Source organism: Lacerta agilis, chromosome 10 (assembly GCF_009819535.1).
Source record: "Lacerta agilis isolate rLacAgi1 chromosome 10, rLacAgi1.pri, whole genome shotgun sequence".
NCBI lineage: Eukaryota > Metazoa > Chordata > Lepidosauria > Squamata > Lacertidae > Lacerta > Lacerta agilis.
The window spans coordinates 38,857,836-38,878,636 of record NC_046321.1 but is presented as its reverse complement, the minus strand read 5'-3'; the positions used below and the strand labels follow the sequence as shown (position 1 = coordinate 38,878,636).

The following is a 20,801-nucleotide window of genomic DNA, read 5'->3' as shown; positions in this document are numbered from 1 at the left end:
CACCTGCATATATATCCTATGGTGCTATGTACAGTAAGCTTCCCATTCCAGAAGAGGCCAGTGCTGAGGGCAGAAGGAGGAGCCTAGGATAAATCCCCTTACCTACAAACAGTTCATTAGATCTGAACTTCTGTTTGCATGTGCAAATCAGAGGCATACCTAAGCTGCCTTGTGCCATTGGCAAAGAGCTGTATTGGTGCCCCCGCCCCCTATCCCATGCAAAAGAGCGTAGGAGTGGCCTGGGGAATGCACAGAAGGGCAGACAGGCTCCTAGCCACTCCTAGTCAGAGTGGAGAGGTTAGATTTCTCTACAATCAAACTGGGCCTGAGCCCAGGGGCAGAGGAAGGGAGGTGCGGTGGGTGTGATCCACCCCGGGTGTCACCACTGGTGGGGGTGACAAAATGCCGGTTGTCACTCACCGCAAGGCCTGTAGTTTGCCCGAGCCATGCATCTCTTCTAGGAGTGACGCAGTGGCTTGGGCGCGCGCAGGCTCAGCGCTACCCAAACAATCCGTCCGCTGCCTCCCCCCAGCTGTAGGGTGACTGAGTGGGATGAGGCAGGCAGACTCCAGAGGCCCCATGGTGTGCCCTATGGGTGGCTCGCCCTGCCCTGACCCCTCCCCTGTGCATGCCACCCCAGGTGCCCGAGCTGCTTCCTATGCCGCTGCCTGGGCCCTTGGCAGGGACCAACCTAGCCAATCACTAGGTATACCCCTGCTACCGATTCAGCAAAGAGTTCTCCACAGTTAGCCTCTCGAACTATAGTGCATTGATATTACCCACATGCGATCTGATCCAGATGTATGAACAATGCCATTCCCACATGCACTGTCAATGGCAGACATATAACGTGGTCTTCTGATGGGCATATGGTCAGCCACTGTGAGAACAGGATGCTGGACTGGATGCAACAATGGCCTGATCCAGCAAGCTCATATTATGTTCTTATGCATATTATGCAGGGTATGTAGAGCACAAAAGCCCACAGCTTCCAGGGGCCCACTAAATGCATTTGTTGTTGTTGTTCAGTCGTTCAGTCGTGTCCGACTCTTCATGACCCCATGGACCAGAGCACGCCAGGCACGCCTATCCTTCACTGCCTCTCGCAGTTTGGCCAGACTCATGCTAGTAGCTTCGAGAACACTGTCCAACCATCTCATCTTCTGTCGTCCCCTTCTCCTCTTGCCCTCCATTTAGTCATATGCTGTGTTTATACAATAATTTGGGTTTGTTTTCATTTTTCTCTCTAATAATAACTTTGTCATGTCAATTACTATTAGGCATAAAATGAATCTATTCTTCCTATAGATTCTGAAGTTGTGTTCTTCATATTTAATTAAATTTCTTCTTCTCATAATAATGTTTTATCTCCAACCAGAAGGTATGTGATTAGATACTGGTGTATAGGCCCCCCCCCAAAAAAAAAAATTGAGAGGGGGCTCCAAAATATATTTCACACAAGGTCCAACAGCAAGTATGGCGACCCCCGCAAGCTGTCCTTGGCAGAACAGGCTGTCTTAACGCAGATTTCATTATTTGATATTTAATTATGGCATTGTAGGCAGCAATCCTACACTACCTTTCATGGGATTAAACCCTACTTAACCCAGCGGCATGTATTTCCAAACATCCACAGGATCAGACTGTCAAGTAAAGCTGGGTGTTATATGAATAAAGCCAAACTGCTAACAGAGCAATGTCTGATTTATTTCAAAAAGCTTATTCTAAGAACCTTAAAGCAATTCAGACTGAAATCCTGTGCACACCTATCTGGGAATATGCCTATGCAGTGGAACTTACTCCCAAGTAAACATTCATAGGCAAGCCTCATTGCAATATTGAATTTCCCAGTCTGAAATAAAATGGTGTCCTTGAATTACTACAAAATTGCAAAGATAGTTGCCTGAATAGAGAACTATCAGTGCAAGTCTGTACATGTCAACTGAGAAGGAAGCCCCATTGAGTTCAAAGTGACTTACTCTCTGGATTGCAGCCTAAATTAGCAGAAAGGGCATTTTGGTGTCCACTCTTTCTGAAACACTAAACTCCTCAAAACCAAGTTTTGTACAGTAGACATCTAAACATAGCATAGATCAAACATGATCCCTAATTCAATTAAGCTGCAGTTGTGTCTACCGGTAGTTCTATTGACTACACATGGTTTGCCCTTTTAACTGAAAGTTTAAAAATAAATCACCAAGAAAGCACAAATTCTCCATTGAGAAATGCTTTATTTTAAAAAAAATCAGCTTTTTCAGTGGGAACCTTATGTTTTTTAGCATCCTGGTTTTGGTTTACCAACTTACCGATTTAGATAAGTTTATGAATACCTGTTGTCTAACACGATTTCATTTTTTTGGTCCATGTAAAACATATTTTTAAAAATAGGATCTATCTATATAGTTCGGTGAGTTTATTACAGCAAGTTGCCCCTGAGCTAGTGAATTTCTACATTGGCATTGTAATAATTTGTCCTCCATTCCTCGCCTTTATAGAAGCACCTCAGGACTTTTATTCAGCAATGGCTTCCCTGAGAGTATCCTTTCCTTTCCCATGCAATGTTCTCCTTTTACATGTTAGGTTAATTTTAATGTGACTTTCTTGTATTATTTCTTTGTGAAGTATCCTATGCACAAGCCAAATCCATCATCAATCTGTTCTGCAGAACCAGAACTTCAGCAATAGAATTCCAAAATTGATTTTAATAAATGAAATTCCTATAAACTTCCATTGAAAGCAATAGATGGAAGCTGGGAAATTCTCCAGCCATTTTTATACTGAACCCTACTACACACAGTTTTTTTTAACAAAATTCTAAAAAGCAGATAGAAAAAAGTTGGTCATTGGAGTTCAGGTTCTTCATTGATATGCCAGGGTAAAACAATTTGAGAAGTATGCTGCTATTTAGAAATGTTTATAGGAACAAGGTCATTATATAGAATGGTTCTCTGTTCCTCACATCCTTCTCTAAATTTCATAGCTTAGGAAGCCAGTTTCTGAATCTGCCCCCCACCCCATAAATGAATGTAATTTATATTACATTCTCATTTTACAGTATAGATTTTATTACTCAGACTTTACGCTGCTTCTTACCTTGCATTTGCCAATCCCATTTGGAGGGCCTGGGTACCATCAACAGACACTGGGTGGTCATCTGTCAGGGACACTTTAGTTGTGATTTAGTTGTGATTCCTGCATTGCAAGGGGTTGGACTAGATGACCCTTGGCCTTCTTTCCAACTCTACAATTCTGTGATTCTATGAAACGATATCCAGTTAGTCATACTCAGAGCAGACCCACTGAAATCAATGGACTTAAATCCATGAGTACGACTTGTTTTGATATCACCCTGTGCCAAATGCAGTACAAGAGAATATTATGTGCCACTTTCAACACAGCACCCTCCCTTCAGTAAATGAGAGGTCATCCTGGAGGCATCCCCGAATTTAGCAGCACCTGTCAACTCCTTGATCCTTCTTGAAACCATGCGTCCTTTGCCAAACATCTACGACTAGGAGGAGTCAGGCTGCAGCCCACTGACCAATCCTCTGCCAAGCTCAAGATATTAACCACTGCTGACTATAGGTGTTGAGCGATTTAGAAAAGTTTACAGTTGCACGCATACATGAAGCAGATTGCTATTAAATGTGCGGCTAGTTCATCTGAGCTCAGTGTGTGCTTCAAAAAGCTTTCTATGGGAGGCAGACAGCAACACTAAGGTGTATAATGACATAACAAGATGCTATTTGATACATTGGATTTTTCTACTGCTTTGGGGAATACAGGAGTTTGAAGAAAGATTTGAAGAGAGAAGCTGTGTGAACTTTTCTCTAAACAGAAATATTTTCTAAATAAGACTTTTAATCCACCAAACCCTTGTGCTTTAATTATCTCTGCACTATACAAATCAAGTTAGATATTCCATAGCACCAAGATCTCATTTCCATGCTAGTAAAAAAAAATTACGAGTGTTTTAGAATTGGCGCAACTGCTTTGGTATCCCATAACAAGGAGCACAAATAAGTTTTAAAATTGATTCATTTGGAATATTGAATGATTTTTTTTCCTTCTTAGTTTGGACCTCTCTGTTGTGTCTACAACCTAACCAGAATGCAAAGTGTTCTTTGACTCGCAACTTACATCATTTAACATAATCTCTATTACAGGTTACTTAGTTATAGAAAATCCATCAAGTAAGTTGACTGCTAATTTTTACATTGTGGCTATAGATTTGCTAGCTTGGTGAATCGCAATGTGTGGTTTCTTTTTGTATATTTATTAGGAAAAGCTCCAAACTGTGTATAAATCATAAAAGCATGACTAATTGCATGGTAACTGGAGAAATGCTTTCTCTCTCTCTGGGGTGAAGCCTGCATGTCTGTGTTTTAGCTTGGCAAGTAATATAGGGATATTTAACTCCTTGGGGTTTAAAAACCATGTAATTATGGGAATGAAGTCACTGCTATATTTTATATATCTAAAGCCCTGCATTGTATAGAATGGTTTCTGTGTGACAAAAGAAGCATTATGTGCTTGAATAGAACTGAGAGGTGACTTTGCAGACACACATAAATATCAAACAACTGAACTTTGGAGCAATCATATTTGTAACACACAGTTTGTAGATAACAGTTGTGTTATATCAACTAAATCAGGGGAGGTTTGAAGTGGCAAGAGGTTATTTCAAAACAATTCCTAACATAAAGCCAATTATTCCCTTTTGTAAACTATTCATATTGTTATGTTTTTCTTAATCTTTGTTATACATCTGGATAACAATATATTTCTATTCTGATTATTAAATCCTAGGCAACCACTAACTCTCTGTAAAAATGTTTTCTAGGCCCATAGGCAAGAAATGTTTTCTACAACACGTTGAAGAGCTTTGTACAAACAACAACCTAAAGTTTCAGGAAGAATTTTTGGTATGTTACCAACAGTTGTCACAACATTGCAAGACCTACACTCGTTTCATGTGTCACATTTCATGTCCATTTTAAGCAAACAAGGCCATGAAGGACTCTTGCCTTGATCATCAATACCCAACTACCAGTTTATCCATTTAGGTACTACAGTCTCCTTGTTGCAGTGCGATCAGAATTATCCATACCATGATCTTCCTTTTGCCTCCTGTGCAATGACACTAAGTATTCATTATCCCTTTGACTCTAATCTTAGAGAAATCCATATATTTTTAAAATGGCAATTTCAGCAATATAACTGTACAGTGGTACCTCAGTTTAAGAACAGTCCTGTTTACAAACAATTCGGTTTACAAACTCTGCAAAACCGGAAGTAGTGTCCCGGTTTGAGAACTTTACCGCGGTCTACGAATGGAAGCCGAACGGTAGAAGGACACAGGCGGCTGGAGGCCTCATTAGGGAAAGCGTGCCTTGGTTTAAGAACGGTTTCAGTTTAAGAATGGACTTTCAGAACGGATTAGGTTCGTAAACCAAGGTACCACTGTAATTTAAAAGAATTTTTAAACAAGTCATTCTCAGACTGGGAAGGGGTCCCCAGCAGAGACATGGAGTATCTGTAAAATGGGCACAAAGTTTCAGGATGGGATAGAATCTTGAAGCAGGTGAAATTTCCTCCTCTCAGCAGCCCAAACATGGATGGGTTGAAGGCCCTCTAGGGAGTCCTGTCTCAGGCCTGGGAACACAGAGATCAATGGGAGCTGCTTTATACCATCAGAACACTGTTCCATCAAGCTCAGTATTGTCCACACTGGCTGGCAGCAGCTCTGTAGGGTTTTAGGCAGCAGTCTCTCTCAAAGAGAGAGGTCAGGAATTGAACCTGGATGCAAAGTAGGTGCTCCACCACTGACCTATAGCCTTTCACCAACCTTCCAGACACTTTTCTTTTATAAATCCCTCCGAGATAAATGAGAGTTACTCTTGTTTAGCAGCCGCTCATCTCTGTAAGGTGTCATAGGAGCAGTCTGCAATGGATTACGCTATGTATGATCACAACCAGCAATGTCTCATCTCGTAGCATCGAAAGCCTTTGTTCCTGTTGAAAACAGATAGGTCTTCCAAAGAGTGTGTGAAATTTATATAATAGCTATGTCATGCCAAAACTATGCTTAAGTCTTGGACTTTTTATTGTTTTTGTAAGTAACTTATTTTCTATGGCTATCATTTTTTTAAAAAATTCAAAAATAGATCATTTTTGTTATCTCAGTAGCATTGTGTTCATCATTACCAGCACATGGAATCATTTACTATCCTAAAAATCATTTGTCATTCTCCAGTGACTCTATTATTTTGGATTTATAGATTTGCCATGAAGTGTTCATTGTCTAGATCTGTGAATAATGAAGAAGAAAAAACCAATTGACAGTTATACTATTGGATTATAATATTTCACTTACTTAGGAAATAATAACAAAAGAGTGATAAGATGAATAGTGTTTCCTACAGATTCATGGTAATGGTTCTTAAGCAGTCTTGGTCTGCATGTAATAACGAACTCACCATAAGACACTTCTGAACAGTGCACGGAGAGCTCTTTTTTTCCAACAAGAGCAGAAATTCCATCTTACTAGGACAGGGAAACTGAGAGTTGCATTTGTAGCACACTACTCTGTTAAAATAGCAGTAAACTAGCACTAATAATAAAACAAATGGTAAGGCAGGGAAGGGAAACCTGCGGCCCACCAGATGTTGTTGGACTTGAACTCCCATTGGTTAGTATGGCCAATGATAAGGGGTGATATGAGTTGTAGTCCAACAGCTTCTAGAAGGCCACAGTTTAGCCATCCCTGAAAGTACTGTAAGGTCATTCAAACATAGCCTACTCCCATGTGAATCTATATGTGTATGGAGCTTTTTCATAAACGAAGCCTTTTTGTAATGCCCAGCACCTATTAACATCTGCTCTAGTGAATGGAGTTTTATGCCCTTTGGAAGCCCAAGGCACTTTGAGGGCAAAGTCACTTGCCTTTGTAGCAATCTTGATGCCACATCCACACCCGTTGCAATCTGCAGTGAAGTGTCCAGTGCAGATGAAACATTCTCTCAACCCATTTCAATTTGGGTTCAGGCCTGGCTATGGGAACTGAATCAGCTTTGGTCACCCTGTTGGATGACCTATACTGGGAGTGTGACCTTGTTATTCTTCCTTGGTCTCTCCATAGCTTTTGATATTATTGACCTTAGTATCCATTTGAGCCATCTTAGTGAGATGGGTATCGGAAGCACTGTTTTATAGTGGTTCCGATCCTGTCTCCAGGGTCCGTTTCAGAGAATAGCATTGAATGATTGTTTTTCATTCATTCATCTTATTTGTAGTGCTTTTTAATATCTATACGAAGCATTTCACCATGCTACCTTCCACGTGCATGGGCATTTAAAATGGTAAAATCAAAAAGGGCATCTCCGTATCATAGACTTTACATTAGCTGGTAGGAGGAAATAATTATCCATGGTATCGTTTTGCTTTACAAAGTTTTGAACTTCCCCCATTACTTCAGTCGGTGTTCAATTAGTGCTAGATGAGCATTGACTTGTTTATGGAAATATGTTTGGATGTGAGTATTTTACCTCAAGAAAACAAATGGCAGTATTGGCAGGAAGTCGAAATGAAAATTGCTGAGGATAGGTAGGTGGTGAAAGCAACAAACCTTCATAACAATTTGCTTTTATTTGCTTTTTAAATAAGTTTTTAAAAGTTGTCATTGATGTACTCTACGTTTTATGTGACCTGGGCCATGTCACTTCTATTCCCTTGCAATGTAGATTGCATTTAATACTTTGAACTGGGCTGTGATTCATTCATGTATTTCCGCATCCCTATTCGTTATGCCCAATATACATCTTCCTGTCCTTCCTGAACTGAGGCAGAGGTCAGTGAGGAATCACAAACTGCCCATGCTTGATTAAATACTTTCCTGTTCTCATAATGTAGCAAAGCACTGGGCCATCATAGCTACAAGGGAAGCAACTCAGGAAAAGGCTTTCTCCTTATTTAGTTCCTTCCATTAAAAGCCACACAAAAAACATAGAAAGTGGTACTCCGACTTCATCTTGACTTCCAAGGTGAAAGTTCACAGATTGTTCAGCCTGACAGTCTATTCTGTAGCTTAGCCTCTGAAACTGCTGTTGTAACAAGGGTTGACAGTGAAGTGAAAGGTTTCTGTAATGTTACCAGCTGTCCTTAGAAATTCAATATACCTCAACCCCCCCCCCCCAAAAAAAAACTTTCCTCATACTGGAATGGTTCACCTAAATTCTATTTTGGTATCATTTCCACATTTTATTTTATACAGTGGTGCCCCGCTAGACGAAAATAATTCGTTCTACGAGTGTCTTCGTAGAGCGAATTTTTCGTCTAGCAAAGCGGCAATGCAGCGCGGAGGTTTTCGCGCCGAAAAAAAACATTTTTTTTCGTCTTGCGAGGCAGCCCCATTGACTTTTTCGTCTTGCGGGGCAGCCTTCCGCTAGCGAATGCCGTTCGTCTAGCGAGTTTTTCGTCTAGCGGGGCACCACTGTACATACAAATGCTAAAATGCCTCAAAATATTTTAATAACTTTTTTAAAGTTAATTTTCACTTTGGATGACATGTAATTTTAATAAGTTCAATTTTTCTATCTGAGACTGTAAAAAAATAGTGGGTCTATTTTGTCCCTTTTGTCCATTGCAAAAACACAAACATTTCTTCATTAACTTATTCTGGAGGGCAAAGACAAATAGACTTGTTAGTGTTTAGGAACTTCATTTTAAGATTGTATTATGCATCTATAAACGTAATCTTGTATATGCCACTCAGTGAACAAATTTCATATTATATTTACATTGCTGATCTGTAAAACGACCCAAAAGACATTCTAACATATATGTTGTTTTATAGGAACTCCCCAAGTTTCTTCCAGATCTTGCCTCAGCTGATGCTGATCTTCCTTGGAACAGGTCTAAAAACCGTTTCCCCAACATCAAGCCATGTATGTTGTGTTTTATTCATTCATCAAGCCATGTATGTTGTGTTTTAATCATTCTTTCTTTCCACTAGCTAAAAAGTGTCTTAAACTTATTATTTATTATTATTATTATTATTATTATTATTATTCACTGTGATGTTTGGGAAGAAGTGTGTTTACCACATGATAATTTCTTATTACAGACTTGAGAGTTTTGTGGGCTTTTTTTTCTAAAGTAAAGATTATTTATAGTTAAGTTTTTGCTTTCACTCACAGCCATTTAAACTGGAGGTGCTGGTATTTATATAGTCTCAAATAGTTTCTTAGCTTTGTAACATAATCAAAGTGGTATCGACATCTTTATTTTACGCTTAGTGAAAAATATTTTTTTAATATAAATAAAAAGGTAAAATCCACCTGTTGGCAGTTTCCCTTTAAATATGGTGATGCTTTCTTAAGATACTTGTAAATGTGTTGTGTGAGAGTTTTCCGAAAGATCAGAGTGGATATATGGTAACTTATAAGTTGAGGATAGATTTTATCATAGGAGACAGGGGTCTGTCTCTCTATAGTCAACACTGCTTCATTTTTCAGTTAATAAGACAGAAATGCCACTATTATTTTAAGCATTAGCTGTGATGTGAGACGAGGGCAAGGCATTCCTCTGTTAATGTAACCACATTCTGTGCTATTAACTTTTTAGAACAGCTGTTCCTGTTATCTGTTGCAGAGGTGGTTTTTTTACCTTATTTTAATTATTTTATTAAAATCATTTTAAATCCACTTTTCATTTTGAGAATTCCAAAGTGGTTCATAGAAATCAAAACTGCAGTCAAAATGGTTTAGGGCTGGGCATGTACAAACATGCCTCAGTCTATTCCAATGTTCATTTTCACATGTGTGTATTTATATCATTGTCCAACAAGGCAGATATGTGCATATTTTTAACATACATCTCAGCCATCAACAGATATTTACAAGTTATCTACATCCCCTGCATGTTTCCTTTCAAAGTTTATGAATTTCCAGAAGGGTAGCAGTATTAGTCTTTTATGCAGCAAAAACAACAAAGAGCATTTTGACGCCTTAAATAATGCATTTTGACGACAAAAAATAATGAACTGATTAATTACCCATCACAAAGGCATCCATTGCTGCAAACCTAACCATGTCTACTCCAAAGTAAATCCCATTGAATTTAGTGGGGCTTACTCTCAAGTAAATGGGGTTAGGATTGCAGCCACTTTCACCATCTTGATTTCACAGTTCAGTATAAACTAGTCATCCTATCTTGTTTCAGGCATCAGGGAGGGACAGTTTTGCTATAAATCAAGGAAACCTCCAGGGGGTAGGCAGTAGGAAAGGAGTTTTAAATCTACTTTTACTTTTGAAATAAATATTTTGAGTGGTAAGAAATGGGCAGTCAACTCCAGATGGTTTCCCCCCCATTTTGACAAAGAGGCTAGCCAAAGAAGCACAGATAAAATTCACAGGTAACAAAGGAGTTCACCTCTTTCTGTGTAAGATGAACAATAATGAAGAATGTGTCCTATTGCTTTTAAAATTCAGATTAGGAAACAGTTTAAGGCTGAAATGCTAACCCGGTGCCGGATATAGTGTAAGTATAAGCTAAACAAGCTATAGCTTAGGGCCCCACTCTTTCGGGGGCCCCCAAAAAAATTAAAGGGAAAGAAACTGGATGTACATTTCCAAAATATAAGATAAAAAACGTACATACAGCAATAGTGTTTGTGTTGTGTAGGCGCCTATGATGTACGTATTTTGTTATGTGCAAAAGGCTTTAGATACCTATTAGGTCCATAAATTACCATATAGCATATATTCAACACAAAAAACAGCGACAATTTGTTGTTGACAAAGGACAGCTGGACATATAATGGCCCCCATTACCTTCAGTAGCTTAGGGCCTCATCAAACCTAAACCCGGCTCTGTGCTAACCACACTTACCTTAGAGCAAGCACCATTGAATTCAGTTGGATTTACTTCTGTTTTCCCCACCGCTTTCCCTGGGAAAACCTGCGCTTTATCGCTGAATCAGATGCCAGTCCACAGAATGTCAGTCCACAGAAAACCCGGTAGACATTTGCTACGATTCAGTGGTAAAGATTGGGTAAAGCGACCGGACAAGCAGAAGTCTGGATGAGCCCTAAGTTTTGAAATATATTCTAGCATACTTTTATTTGTACTACATAATACTAGAATTGGGCGTTATGTTTACACGTTCAGGAGTGAGGAAGAACCATATTTGGAGTTCTTATTACATCATGGCTACACAGAAATGACAAATAAAGAACTGCTCAGACTATTAATTGCCCCCTCCCAGTTACCTTATTTTAACAGAGGCAGAAGATAAGTGAATATAGACATATCAGTATTTTCTGTCAATAGGTACGTAAACTCCAAGAACTTGCTGGACACAAAGACGGCAGTTATAACAAAGAAGTGTAGAGTTTTTTTTACTCCAGGTTTATACTCTTTTTAGTGGCACATTAGGACCCTTGTGGTATTTCTGCACCCCATTAAAAATCAACGCTATAACATATGTAAATACGAGTATATATAGGTCAAGTGGTTTGAAACAAATAGAAGAAACAAGCATATTTAGTTTCATTGACTTTATTTTCGTTGCACAGATAACAACAACAGGGTGAAGCTGATGCCTGATGCTAGCATACCTGGATCAGATTACATCAATGCCAGTTATGTGTCTGTAAGTTTGGGATCATTTGTAATTGTTCTCACATTCTTCCTATTTTTAGTGTGCGTGTGGTTTGAAACAAATATATTTTATGCAGAAAATGATTAGTTCTTTATGGAATTAATGCTCAGAAGTCAAATGAAAATCTAAACACTTACAGGTCAAATAATTCACAGCTGTTTATTAGTCACCTGATACATTATATACAGAACAGGTGCAAGGAAAAGCTTTGTTAATCCTCTCTCCTGCAAGAATGAGGTGAGAGTCTGTAACTTAGGGGTGCAAAATGTTACGTTTGTTATGTGCGCTCTCATCTGGTAAAGCTGCTGTTGGAAGCAGGCTCTGGACTAAATGAACCCTCAGCCAGATCCAAGAGGGCTGGTTTCTTACAGTTTTACAGAAAAGCAGCAAAACTAAGGCATAGCAAAACAGTACCATAGCTGTCAACTTTTCCCTTTTCTTGCGAGGAATCCTATTCGGAATAAGGGAATTTCCCTTAAAAAAAGGAAAACGTTGACAGCTATGCAGTACCAGCCTCCATTTGTAATGCAGTATATGCCAAACGTATCTCTGATTATATATCAAACCCATGAGGAAGATTGATATAAAGATTTCTGCATTGAGGGCTTTCTCCACCACTCTGTCATCTCTCTGTCTGTGTTTGTGTGTGTGTGTTGATGCTATCCAGTGCTATTGCTCCATATGAATCAGGAGGGGCTGCGCATGTACTGTGACCAGTGTCTGAAAGCAGTGATGGGATGCAGGAGAGCTAATAAACTGATACTGAATAATAATAATAATAATCATAATTTATTATTTATACCCCACCCATCTGGCTGTGTTTCCCCAGCCACTCTGGGCGGCTCCCAACCAAATGTTAAAAACACAATACAGCATTAAACATTAAAAACTTCCCTAAACAGGGCTGCCTTCAGGTGTCTTTTAAAAGTAAGATAGTTGCTTATTTCCTTGACATCTGCTGGGAGGGCATTCCACCAGGTGGGCGCCACTACCAAGAGGACCATCTGCCTGGTTCCCTGCAACCTCACTTCTTGCAGTGAGGGAACTGCCAGAAGGCCCTCGGCGCTGGACCTCAGTGTCCGGGCAGAACGCTGGGTTTGGAGACACTCCTTCACGTGTACAGGACCAAGACCATTTAGGACCTTAAAGGTCAGCACAAACACTTTGAATTAAATGGGAATTGTATCCCATTAGTGTTGAGGTGCTATCCGTAGGTGGTTCCCATGTCCTGGAATTAGGGAGACAGCCTGTGGACTCCCTCTACAGCAAAAGGTCTCTAGCTTGGGTATACTCGTCAATCTCATGCTGTCACAGGAGGCCTAGATTTCCTCAGTAGTAAGGAAAGCCTGTACCCAGTGCTGAGTGATTGGCCAGCTGTGACTGTTGCTGGACTGGAATAGATTGGCTTCTGGAAACCATGCCCTAGTAACCTAACAATTGGACTATTACAATTCGTTCTATGTTGGGCAACACCTGAAGATGGCTTGGGAGCTGCAGCTAGTGCAGAATGCAGCTTGCTTGCCTGTTAAGCTGGGTAGCAAAGTGGAATAATATATCACCAATTCTTACAGCTTTGTACTGGCTGCCAGTGCCATCAAGCCCTAAAGACCTTGGGGCCCGTGTACTTAAAGGAGGATCTCTGCAGTGATAAAGATGCAAAATTCCTAAGTCCCTGGCATCTCTAGGTAGAGCTGGGCAAGAACCCTGACTGAAAGACTGGTGAGCTGCAGCCAGTCAGTGAAGACAATAACTGAGCTAGATGGACCAATCATCTGACTCGATATAAGGCAGCATCCTATGTTCCAATACCTGCCAGCTTGATGTGACAGGGAGGCTTTGCCTGTGGCCTCAAAGGTGTGTGTTGTCTAGCTCCCCAGTTGTGGAATTCCCTCTCACGGAACTATGTGTTTCTTTGCTGCTAACATTTTGGTGTCAACGAAAGACAATTTGTTCATTCAGGCCTTTGGAGGATGGTGCCCCAGTGTCCATCTGTTTTGTGATGTGAATTTTGTTTGTTTGTTTGTCCACTGCGTAATTTATTCTGACCATTGTGGGATTTTATTTTATTTTATTGATACTCTGCTTTAAATATTTTAATTACTGTAGTTCATGTAGTTGACCATGCTGTAAACTGTGCTGGGCTCTTTTGAGAGGAAGAGCTGTTTAGAATTGTAATAAACAAATACCCCCACATACAATGTTTTTGAGAGTAAAAGATTCCTACAACTTTCTCTCTAGTTCCAAAATGTAGAGGCTAGTTCCTTCTGGACACACATAGGAATGCACTGAGTTGCTGAAGTACCACCTGCAATAATAGGTGCATTTATCTTAATATAGTCATAGGCTGCAAATGAGATTGCTTGCTGAATGCATCTTTTTCGCTCTTTTTCTTTATAAGCTTTTGCTATGGTTCATCTTTTCTTTAGGGCTATTTGTGTCCAAATGAATTCATTGCTACTCAAGGACCATTACCAGGCACAGTGGGGGATTTCTGGAGAATGGTATGGGAAACAAGAGCAAAAACTCTTGTTATGCTTACTCAGTGTTTTGAAAAAGGACGGGTAAGTTACCAATATATGAATTTAAGAAATACATTTGATAACTGCCAATTGCCCTTTCAAAAAGCCTTCATGTTCTTATCCCCTCCCCACAAATAAGCCACTTTATTCCATACTGATTGCAGATAAGATGTCATCAATACTGGCCTGAAGACAACATACCAGTGACTGTGTTTGGAGATATAGTGATTACTAAATTAGTAGAAGACGTTCAAATAGACTGGACCATCAGGGATTTAAAGATTGAAAGGGTAAGGTCTGGTGGTTTTTTAAAAAGTTGTTACCATTCCTGTGAAAACCATGCTGCTTACACTTCTGATTTTAATTCAAAACATATCAAGCTATCCATGATATTTATTATTCTATTATGAATACACTATATTGAATGTTATGCTTCCAAATACTGTACAGTGTACCTTGGTACTCGAACGGCTTGGCTCCCAAACAAATCAGCTCCCGAATGCCGCAAACCTGAAAGTGAGTGTTCCAGTTTGTGAATGTTTTTCGGAAGCTGGATGTCTGACGTGGCTTCCACAGCTTCTGATTGAGTGCAGGAAGCTCCTGCAGCCAAACGGAAGCAGTGCCTTGGTTTTCCAATGGTTTCAGGAGTCAAACAGACTCCCGGAAATGATTAAGTTTGAGAACCAAGGTACCACTGTACTACCGTTCCAGATTTGTCCTCAGATGATGTTCTTCAGATGGCTATTTTGCCCAACTCCTGCTAAGGCCCTGTAAGCACATAAACAGAAATGTAGAAAATATCTGGGCCTAAGGGAAACACAGTGATTCTGAGGATGAGTTTTGAGAGATGACTTGCTTGTGTGAAACAGTCATCTTAGTTTTGTTATTTTTAAAGAGCTTTTCATTATCACCACTCAGATGCAACACTTTTCAACCAAGGCAGCAATTCACACATTCATTGTATATTCATAATACCAGTTTCTCCTACGGTCAGAGGCAGCACAATGACCTACAATGTTGGTCTTCCAACCGAGTCTATTACTTCTTAGGTTGGTTGGTTTTTGCACTTTGCATTATCGATCATTAATTGTATTTTTCAAATAAGATAATCCAGTCAAGATCAAGGTTATTAGGTGGGAGGGCTCAGTTAGTAGGGTCTCATCAACAAAATCTGACTTGAATTTAGCCCAGTTATGTGTGGCCTCTCAAGCTGCAGCTGAAAGTATTTGCCGTTCTGAAATAAAACCTTGCTTCTTTCTGTTTGTATTTGGAAGCATGGGGATTGTATGATGGTACGTCAGTGTAACTTCACAGCCTGGCCTGAACATGGAGTACCTGAAACATCTGCATCATTAGTCCATTTTGTAAAGCTGATCCGTGCTAGCCGAGCACATGATAGCACACCCATAGTTGTTCACTGCAGGTAATAAATTATTTTCCTTTGTAAAAAAAATTAAGGGATTTTATATATTTTTCATCTAATTCCTCTTAACCCCAACCCCCATATAATATAGTGTAAATGTGTACAGTAACAAATAGTGTTATTAAGGGCATATACATAAAAATAAGCAGGAAACAAAATATTCAGTACATAAAATAAAAACCTGTGTCATGCCTGCAAACAAAGCAAGTGATAAGCCAATAATAAAAAAGGCCAATAGTTAGATTATGAGGCTAAGTTAGGGGCATTGCCTGTTCTTTCTAGGTATGGCAGTCACTAGGCATGTTGCTCTTAGGGCTAGAACAGGAGGGTGGGGGAGAGAAAAGGAAAACACGCAACATGCAATCTGTAGCTCAGCACCAGTGAAGTGTCTGGAGGAACCTACTTCATGTAGCACAGCAGATATCTATGAATGAGGGCCATCAGTTGGAGAACAACATGGAGCTAGGAATGATAGTGAGACCAGTGACAATTGCAGTGAAAAGCCTTCATTAATGTAAGCTAGGGCACTTACCCTCTTACCCCTATTAGGAGTGAATCCAGGCCAGCAACTTCCTTCTGTTTTGATTGGGTACCATAGTATCAATCTGGGAATGCTATAATGCTTAGTCAATAAAAGATTCCGGGGTACCTTGTTCGGTTTCACCGACATAAGTACACCTAAAAATAAATAATCATTGTCTATATTTAGTCAAAACTGTAATCTACTTTTTGTTGCAACTGTGATTTTCCATTAGAGATTTTAGACATTCATGTGAAAATACTTCAGTCTTGACTTGTTCCTTATAGCGCTGGAGTCGGAAGAACAGGAGTTTATATCGCCCTGGATCATTTAACACAGCATATAAATGACCACGATTTTGTGGATATCTATGGTCTTGTAGCTGAGCTGAGAAGTGAAAGGATGTGCATGGTACAAAATCTGGTAAGATGCTCAGAATCTATGCTATGGCGTACTTGTCACAAATAGCAGCTGAGATTGCAAGCTTGCCTCTTTGGACTGTATCTCTTCAGACTGCAGATGGTGGCTTGAATGATAAATTGCTGCTGCGTGAAAAAATAAAAACTCCAACACATAGAAAGCAGCATGTTGGGGAGAAGGCTTTATTGGGGTGGTTGGGTTTAGAGTCTGTAGTATCATGTGCAGTCCTGTTGGTGCACATAGCAAGAAACAGATGCAATCCTCATTTGTGCTTCTTCTTGTATCTGTTCCTAAAAGTCTGATACAGTACAGAAAAGGGTGAGTGTGCAGTTTCCAACATATTAATGATAATAACCAGTGCTTTTGTTCTAAAAAAATGTTAAGGGGTACTCTCATTTTCCTACTCATATTGAAATACTGCCCCTCAATGAGGCCAAACTTAGATTCACAAAATGTTTAGGGGTATGTGTACCCCTGCGTACCCCCAGAAAAAAGCACCAATAAACATTTTCCTGTTAGAAGCAAGTTCTTCATGCATAAATAAGCTAAACTGAGAAACCTTTAATTTTCAAACTTTGCAGGCACAGTATATATTTTTGCACCAGTGCGTTTTGGACTTATTGACAATCAAGAGGAGCAGTCAGCCTGTGTGTTTTGTTAATTATTCAGTACTGCAAAAGATGGACTCTTTTGATGCCATGGAAGGTAAAGAAATATACACTGTACCAAAACGGGGTTATTTTAGGTTGTCATGTGCAAGTGTTTGGCCATATTGAAGTGGCATGCACAGAGAAACATTATTTGATTTCAGGGGTTTATTTGTTTTTATGGTTTTCTGCCCCTTGGGGGGGGGAACCCAATTAGTTTTCTCTGTCTACAAGCTGTCACTGGATGAACTCATTTAATCCCATGGATTTCATTATGCCAGCGACATCCAGCTCTTTCTCTTTACTACACAACGTCTGCCCTCCACACAATCCTGCATCTCCATTTGTCTGTCTGGTGTTTCCACTTGGATGTTTGTCATCTCAAAAAAATGAAAACAAAAGACTGCATTTCTCATCTTTCCTACCAAGCCCTCCTCTTCTCACATACCTTCCACATCCATCAACAATGTCACTGTCTACCTTATTGAATATGCATGAAATCTTTGCCTTACCTTTGACTTCTCTTTGCTCCCCATATTCAATACCTTGCCAAGTATTGACCTGCGTCCCCATGGACAGCTGTGAGTCCAAAATCACTCCCAGGCTGCACATCTGGTCCTGGTTACCCCATTCAGGACCAGAGATCCCCCACACCAGCCTACCCCCTCTCCCCCTAAAGCAGTAATTCTGTCTTGTCAGGATTCAACCTCAATCCATTAGCCACCATCCATCCTCCAACTGCCTCCAGACACTCACACAGGACATTCACAGCCTTCACTGGTTCTGATTTTAAACAGAGGTAGAGCCAGGTATCATCTGCATACTGATGAACACCCAGCCCTCTTTTTTTTTTCCCATACTGGCTTCAGCAGAATCTCCTCATCTATGCCTTCAAAGCACTCCATGGCTTTACCCCTCTTGATCTTTCTGCTCTTGTTTTCTGATACATTCCTGCCTTCACTTCCAGCTCTAGCATCCTCAGCTTTCCAGTGGTTGAGGGATGCAGAGACACTGCCTCTTAAGCCCCTTCATTTCCCTAACATGGGGCACACCCCAGGAACGGGCTACATCTGCCCTAGGCCTGCAGTCAGTGAGAGGGTAAAAGAAAAAGCTCACACCACTTACACCATCTTGCCTACATAGGATTTGATGTTTGGTGCACCAGTGGATCTTCCCCAGCCCCCATCACTGTAAAGTAGGATAGCTCTGTGACACAAACAGGAAGTAGCACTAAGAAAGTTATGCTTCACTATGGTGATTGCAGAACAGAAAATTCCAGAACAGAAAATTTCCATTACCTTCCCTTTGCTTGTGGCACCGGGAACAGTCGAAGCTACATGTTTTTATAATTTAATTCTTAATTTGTTCTAAACCATTTTGTGTGACCGGTTGAGATTAATTTTAAAAACTTTCAACTATTGTGTCTGTTTCTTTTCTAGGTGATGTGGAACTAGAGTGGGAAGAAACCACCATGTAAAAAAAACAACCAGATAAAAACCTTACGTTTTGAGAAACAACTGTGTTGGGTTTTAAAAAAAATAAAAAAATCAATAAATCAGGGGCCAAAACAAACCCCCCTCATGCAATGAACTAACAGCAAATATTAATTTTTGTAATAATAATGTTATAGTTTATACTCTATTTATGTGCCTTCATAAATACTATAAATTATTAAATGATACTTTTGTACAGAGTTTAGTCCTGTTGTTATAACAAAATGGTTATATGTATTGGGTGCAGTCCAGCAATGGCTAATCACAAATAAGTCCCATTGATAGCAATACAATATAAGCATTTAACTGTATGCTGTGATCCGTATCCAGCTAAATCATTATGCTTGCAGAAGCCAGCACATAGCTTTCTATCAACACAATGGAAACCCCGGTTCCCATGTGTGCCCAATGGCATCCCCAAATCTGTTCTGGAGGGTTGAGGGAAGTCCCAGAACAGATTTAGGGGGCACGCAGCGGGAGAAGAAAGGGGGAGAAGAAGGTTATGTTGCACAAGAAAAATCATTCTACTTACAGAACCCTAGCCTTAGTGTTACATTGAATTACCTTTGTCTCACTAATTTCCTTGGGATTTAGGGACTAACTAGGCATTACAAGACACACTTGAGTGGCTGCTGCTTCATGTCCCTTTCTCTCCTCTTCTCAGTAACATCTAGAACAGGCATCCCCAACCTTCAGCCCTCCAGGTGTTTTGGACTACAATTCCCACCATCCCTGACCACTGGTTCTGTTAGGGGTCATGGGAGTTGTAGGCCAAAACATCTGGAGGGCCGCAGGTTGGGGATGCCTGATCTAGAAAAATATAACTCATAATATACCATCACCACTGCCATACATTTCCATGCTTCCAACACTCAGTTATGTGGGTGAAGGGATACACAGTGCAGGGGGTCATTTGGTGAATCTGACTGGCAGAAGGTGCAGAATAGATTAAAACAAGCACTTCTTCACACAGATCATAGTTCAACGGATTTTTGCTGCCACAAAATGTGGTGGCAGCTACTCACTCAGATGGCTTTAAAAGGTGGTACAGTGGTACACCGCAAGACGAATGCCTCATGCAACGAAAAACTTGCCAGACGAAAGGGTTTTGCGATTTTTTAGGTGACTCACAAAACGAAATTTTCTATGGCCATGACTCGCAAAACGAGGCATTCGCCTTGCGTGGTACCACTGTAAGCCGAAGCGGGAACTTGTCAGGCCTTAGCAAATGCAGGGAGAAAGAAGCCAACGAAGTTTCCCTGGCGCCCCCCAAGCCAAGCCCGCCTCAGCCAGCCTTCCCCTCGCGGGGCTGTCGCGGGCACAGCGGCCCCTCCGCCCAGTTCTTCCACAGAGTCGTCGGGCCCGCCTACCTTGGCACAGGCCGGGGTCCGGCAGGACATTGTAGGCGCGGTAGTCGCTGACGCCACCGGGTGAGCGCGCACCAGGCGCCCCACCGTCTCCTTCGACCCGGCGACCGAAGCGACGCTCTCACCGCCCTCCGCTCCGCCGCCGGCCTGGCTCAGCAGCCGCGCCAAGAGTATCGTGGGCTGCGCGCCACGCCACTGCCACAGGGCAGCCGGCAGAAGGACCCGCTCATGGCTGCGGGCTCGCCGGAGGCTCCCTGCCCCGCCACGAGGCTGGAGGAGGTGAGGAGAGCGGCGGCGGGAACCTGAAGCGGAGCGGCTCCTCCTCGTCTTCGCTGGCTCTCGGAGGGAGTCTGCTTCCCCCTCAGGCACAGCTCAGCCGCCCTTCCCTCCCTCCGGCGGCTGCTGCTGCTGCTGCCGGCCACAAGCCCCGACTTTTTCCCCATCGGAACGCATTAATTAAATTCCAATGCATTCCTATGGGAAACCGTGCTTCGCAAGACGAAATTTCCGCAAGACGAAATGACTGGCGGAACGAATTAATTTCGTCTTGTGAGGCACCACTCTATAGGTGGTAACTCTACCAATGGCTAGAAATTAGGGCGGGTATATGCCATCTGTACTTGCTGGTGAGCAACGGCAGGCAAAGGCCTTGTGCCCTTCTTGTGGGCTTCTCAGAGGCATCTGATTGAAACAATATGGCATCACTGATCTACACCATGTACCTACATACAGTCCCATGAGTGTACACAT

At 41.2% G+C, this 20,801-nt stretch overlaps 1 protein-coding gene across 1 annotated transcript in view; it reads left to right on the top strand.

Moving 5' to 3' along the window:
- PTPRQ (protein tyrosine phosphatase receptor type Q) overlaps window positions 1-18,882 on the top strand; it is a 102,623-nt gene extending 83,741 nt beyond the window's left edge. The window contains exons 45-54 of the mRNA XM_033161627.1: window positions 4,167-4,193; window positions 4,844-4,925; window positions 8,855-8,945; window positions 11,577-11,653; window positions 14,089-14,223; window positions 14,346-14,471; window positions 15,456-15,604; window positions 16,412-16,547; window positions 17,126-17,249; window positions 18,631-18,882. Of these exons, the coding sequence (XP_033017518.1) occupies window positions 4,167-4,193; window positions 4,844-4,925; window positions 8,855-8,945; window positions 11,577-11,653; window positions 14,089-14,223; window positions 14,346-14,471; window positions 15,456-15,604; window positions 16,412-16,547; window positions 17,126-17,249; window positions 18,631-18,668 (985 nt within the window). The 3' untranslated portion in view covers window positions 18,669-18,882. The remainder of the gene's footprint in view (window positions 1-4,166; window positions 4,194-4,843; window positions 4,926-8,854; window positions 8,946-11,576; window positions 11,654-14,088; window positions 14,224-14,345; window positions 14,472-15,455; window positions 15,605-16,411; window positions 16,548-17,125; window positions 17,250-18,630) is intronic.
- The last annotated feature ends 1,919 nt before the right edge of the window (window positions 18,883-20,801 follow it).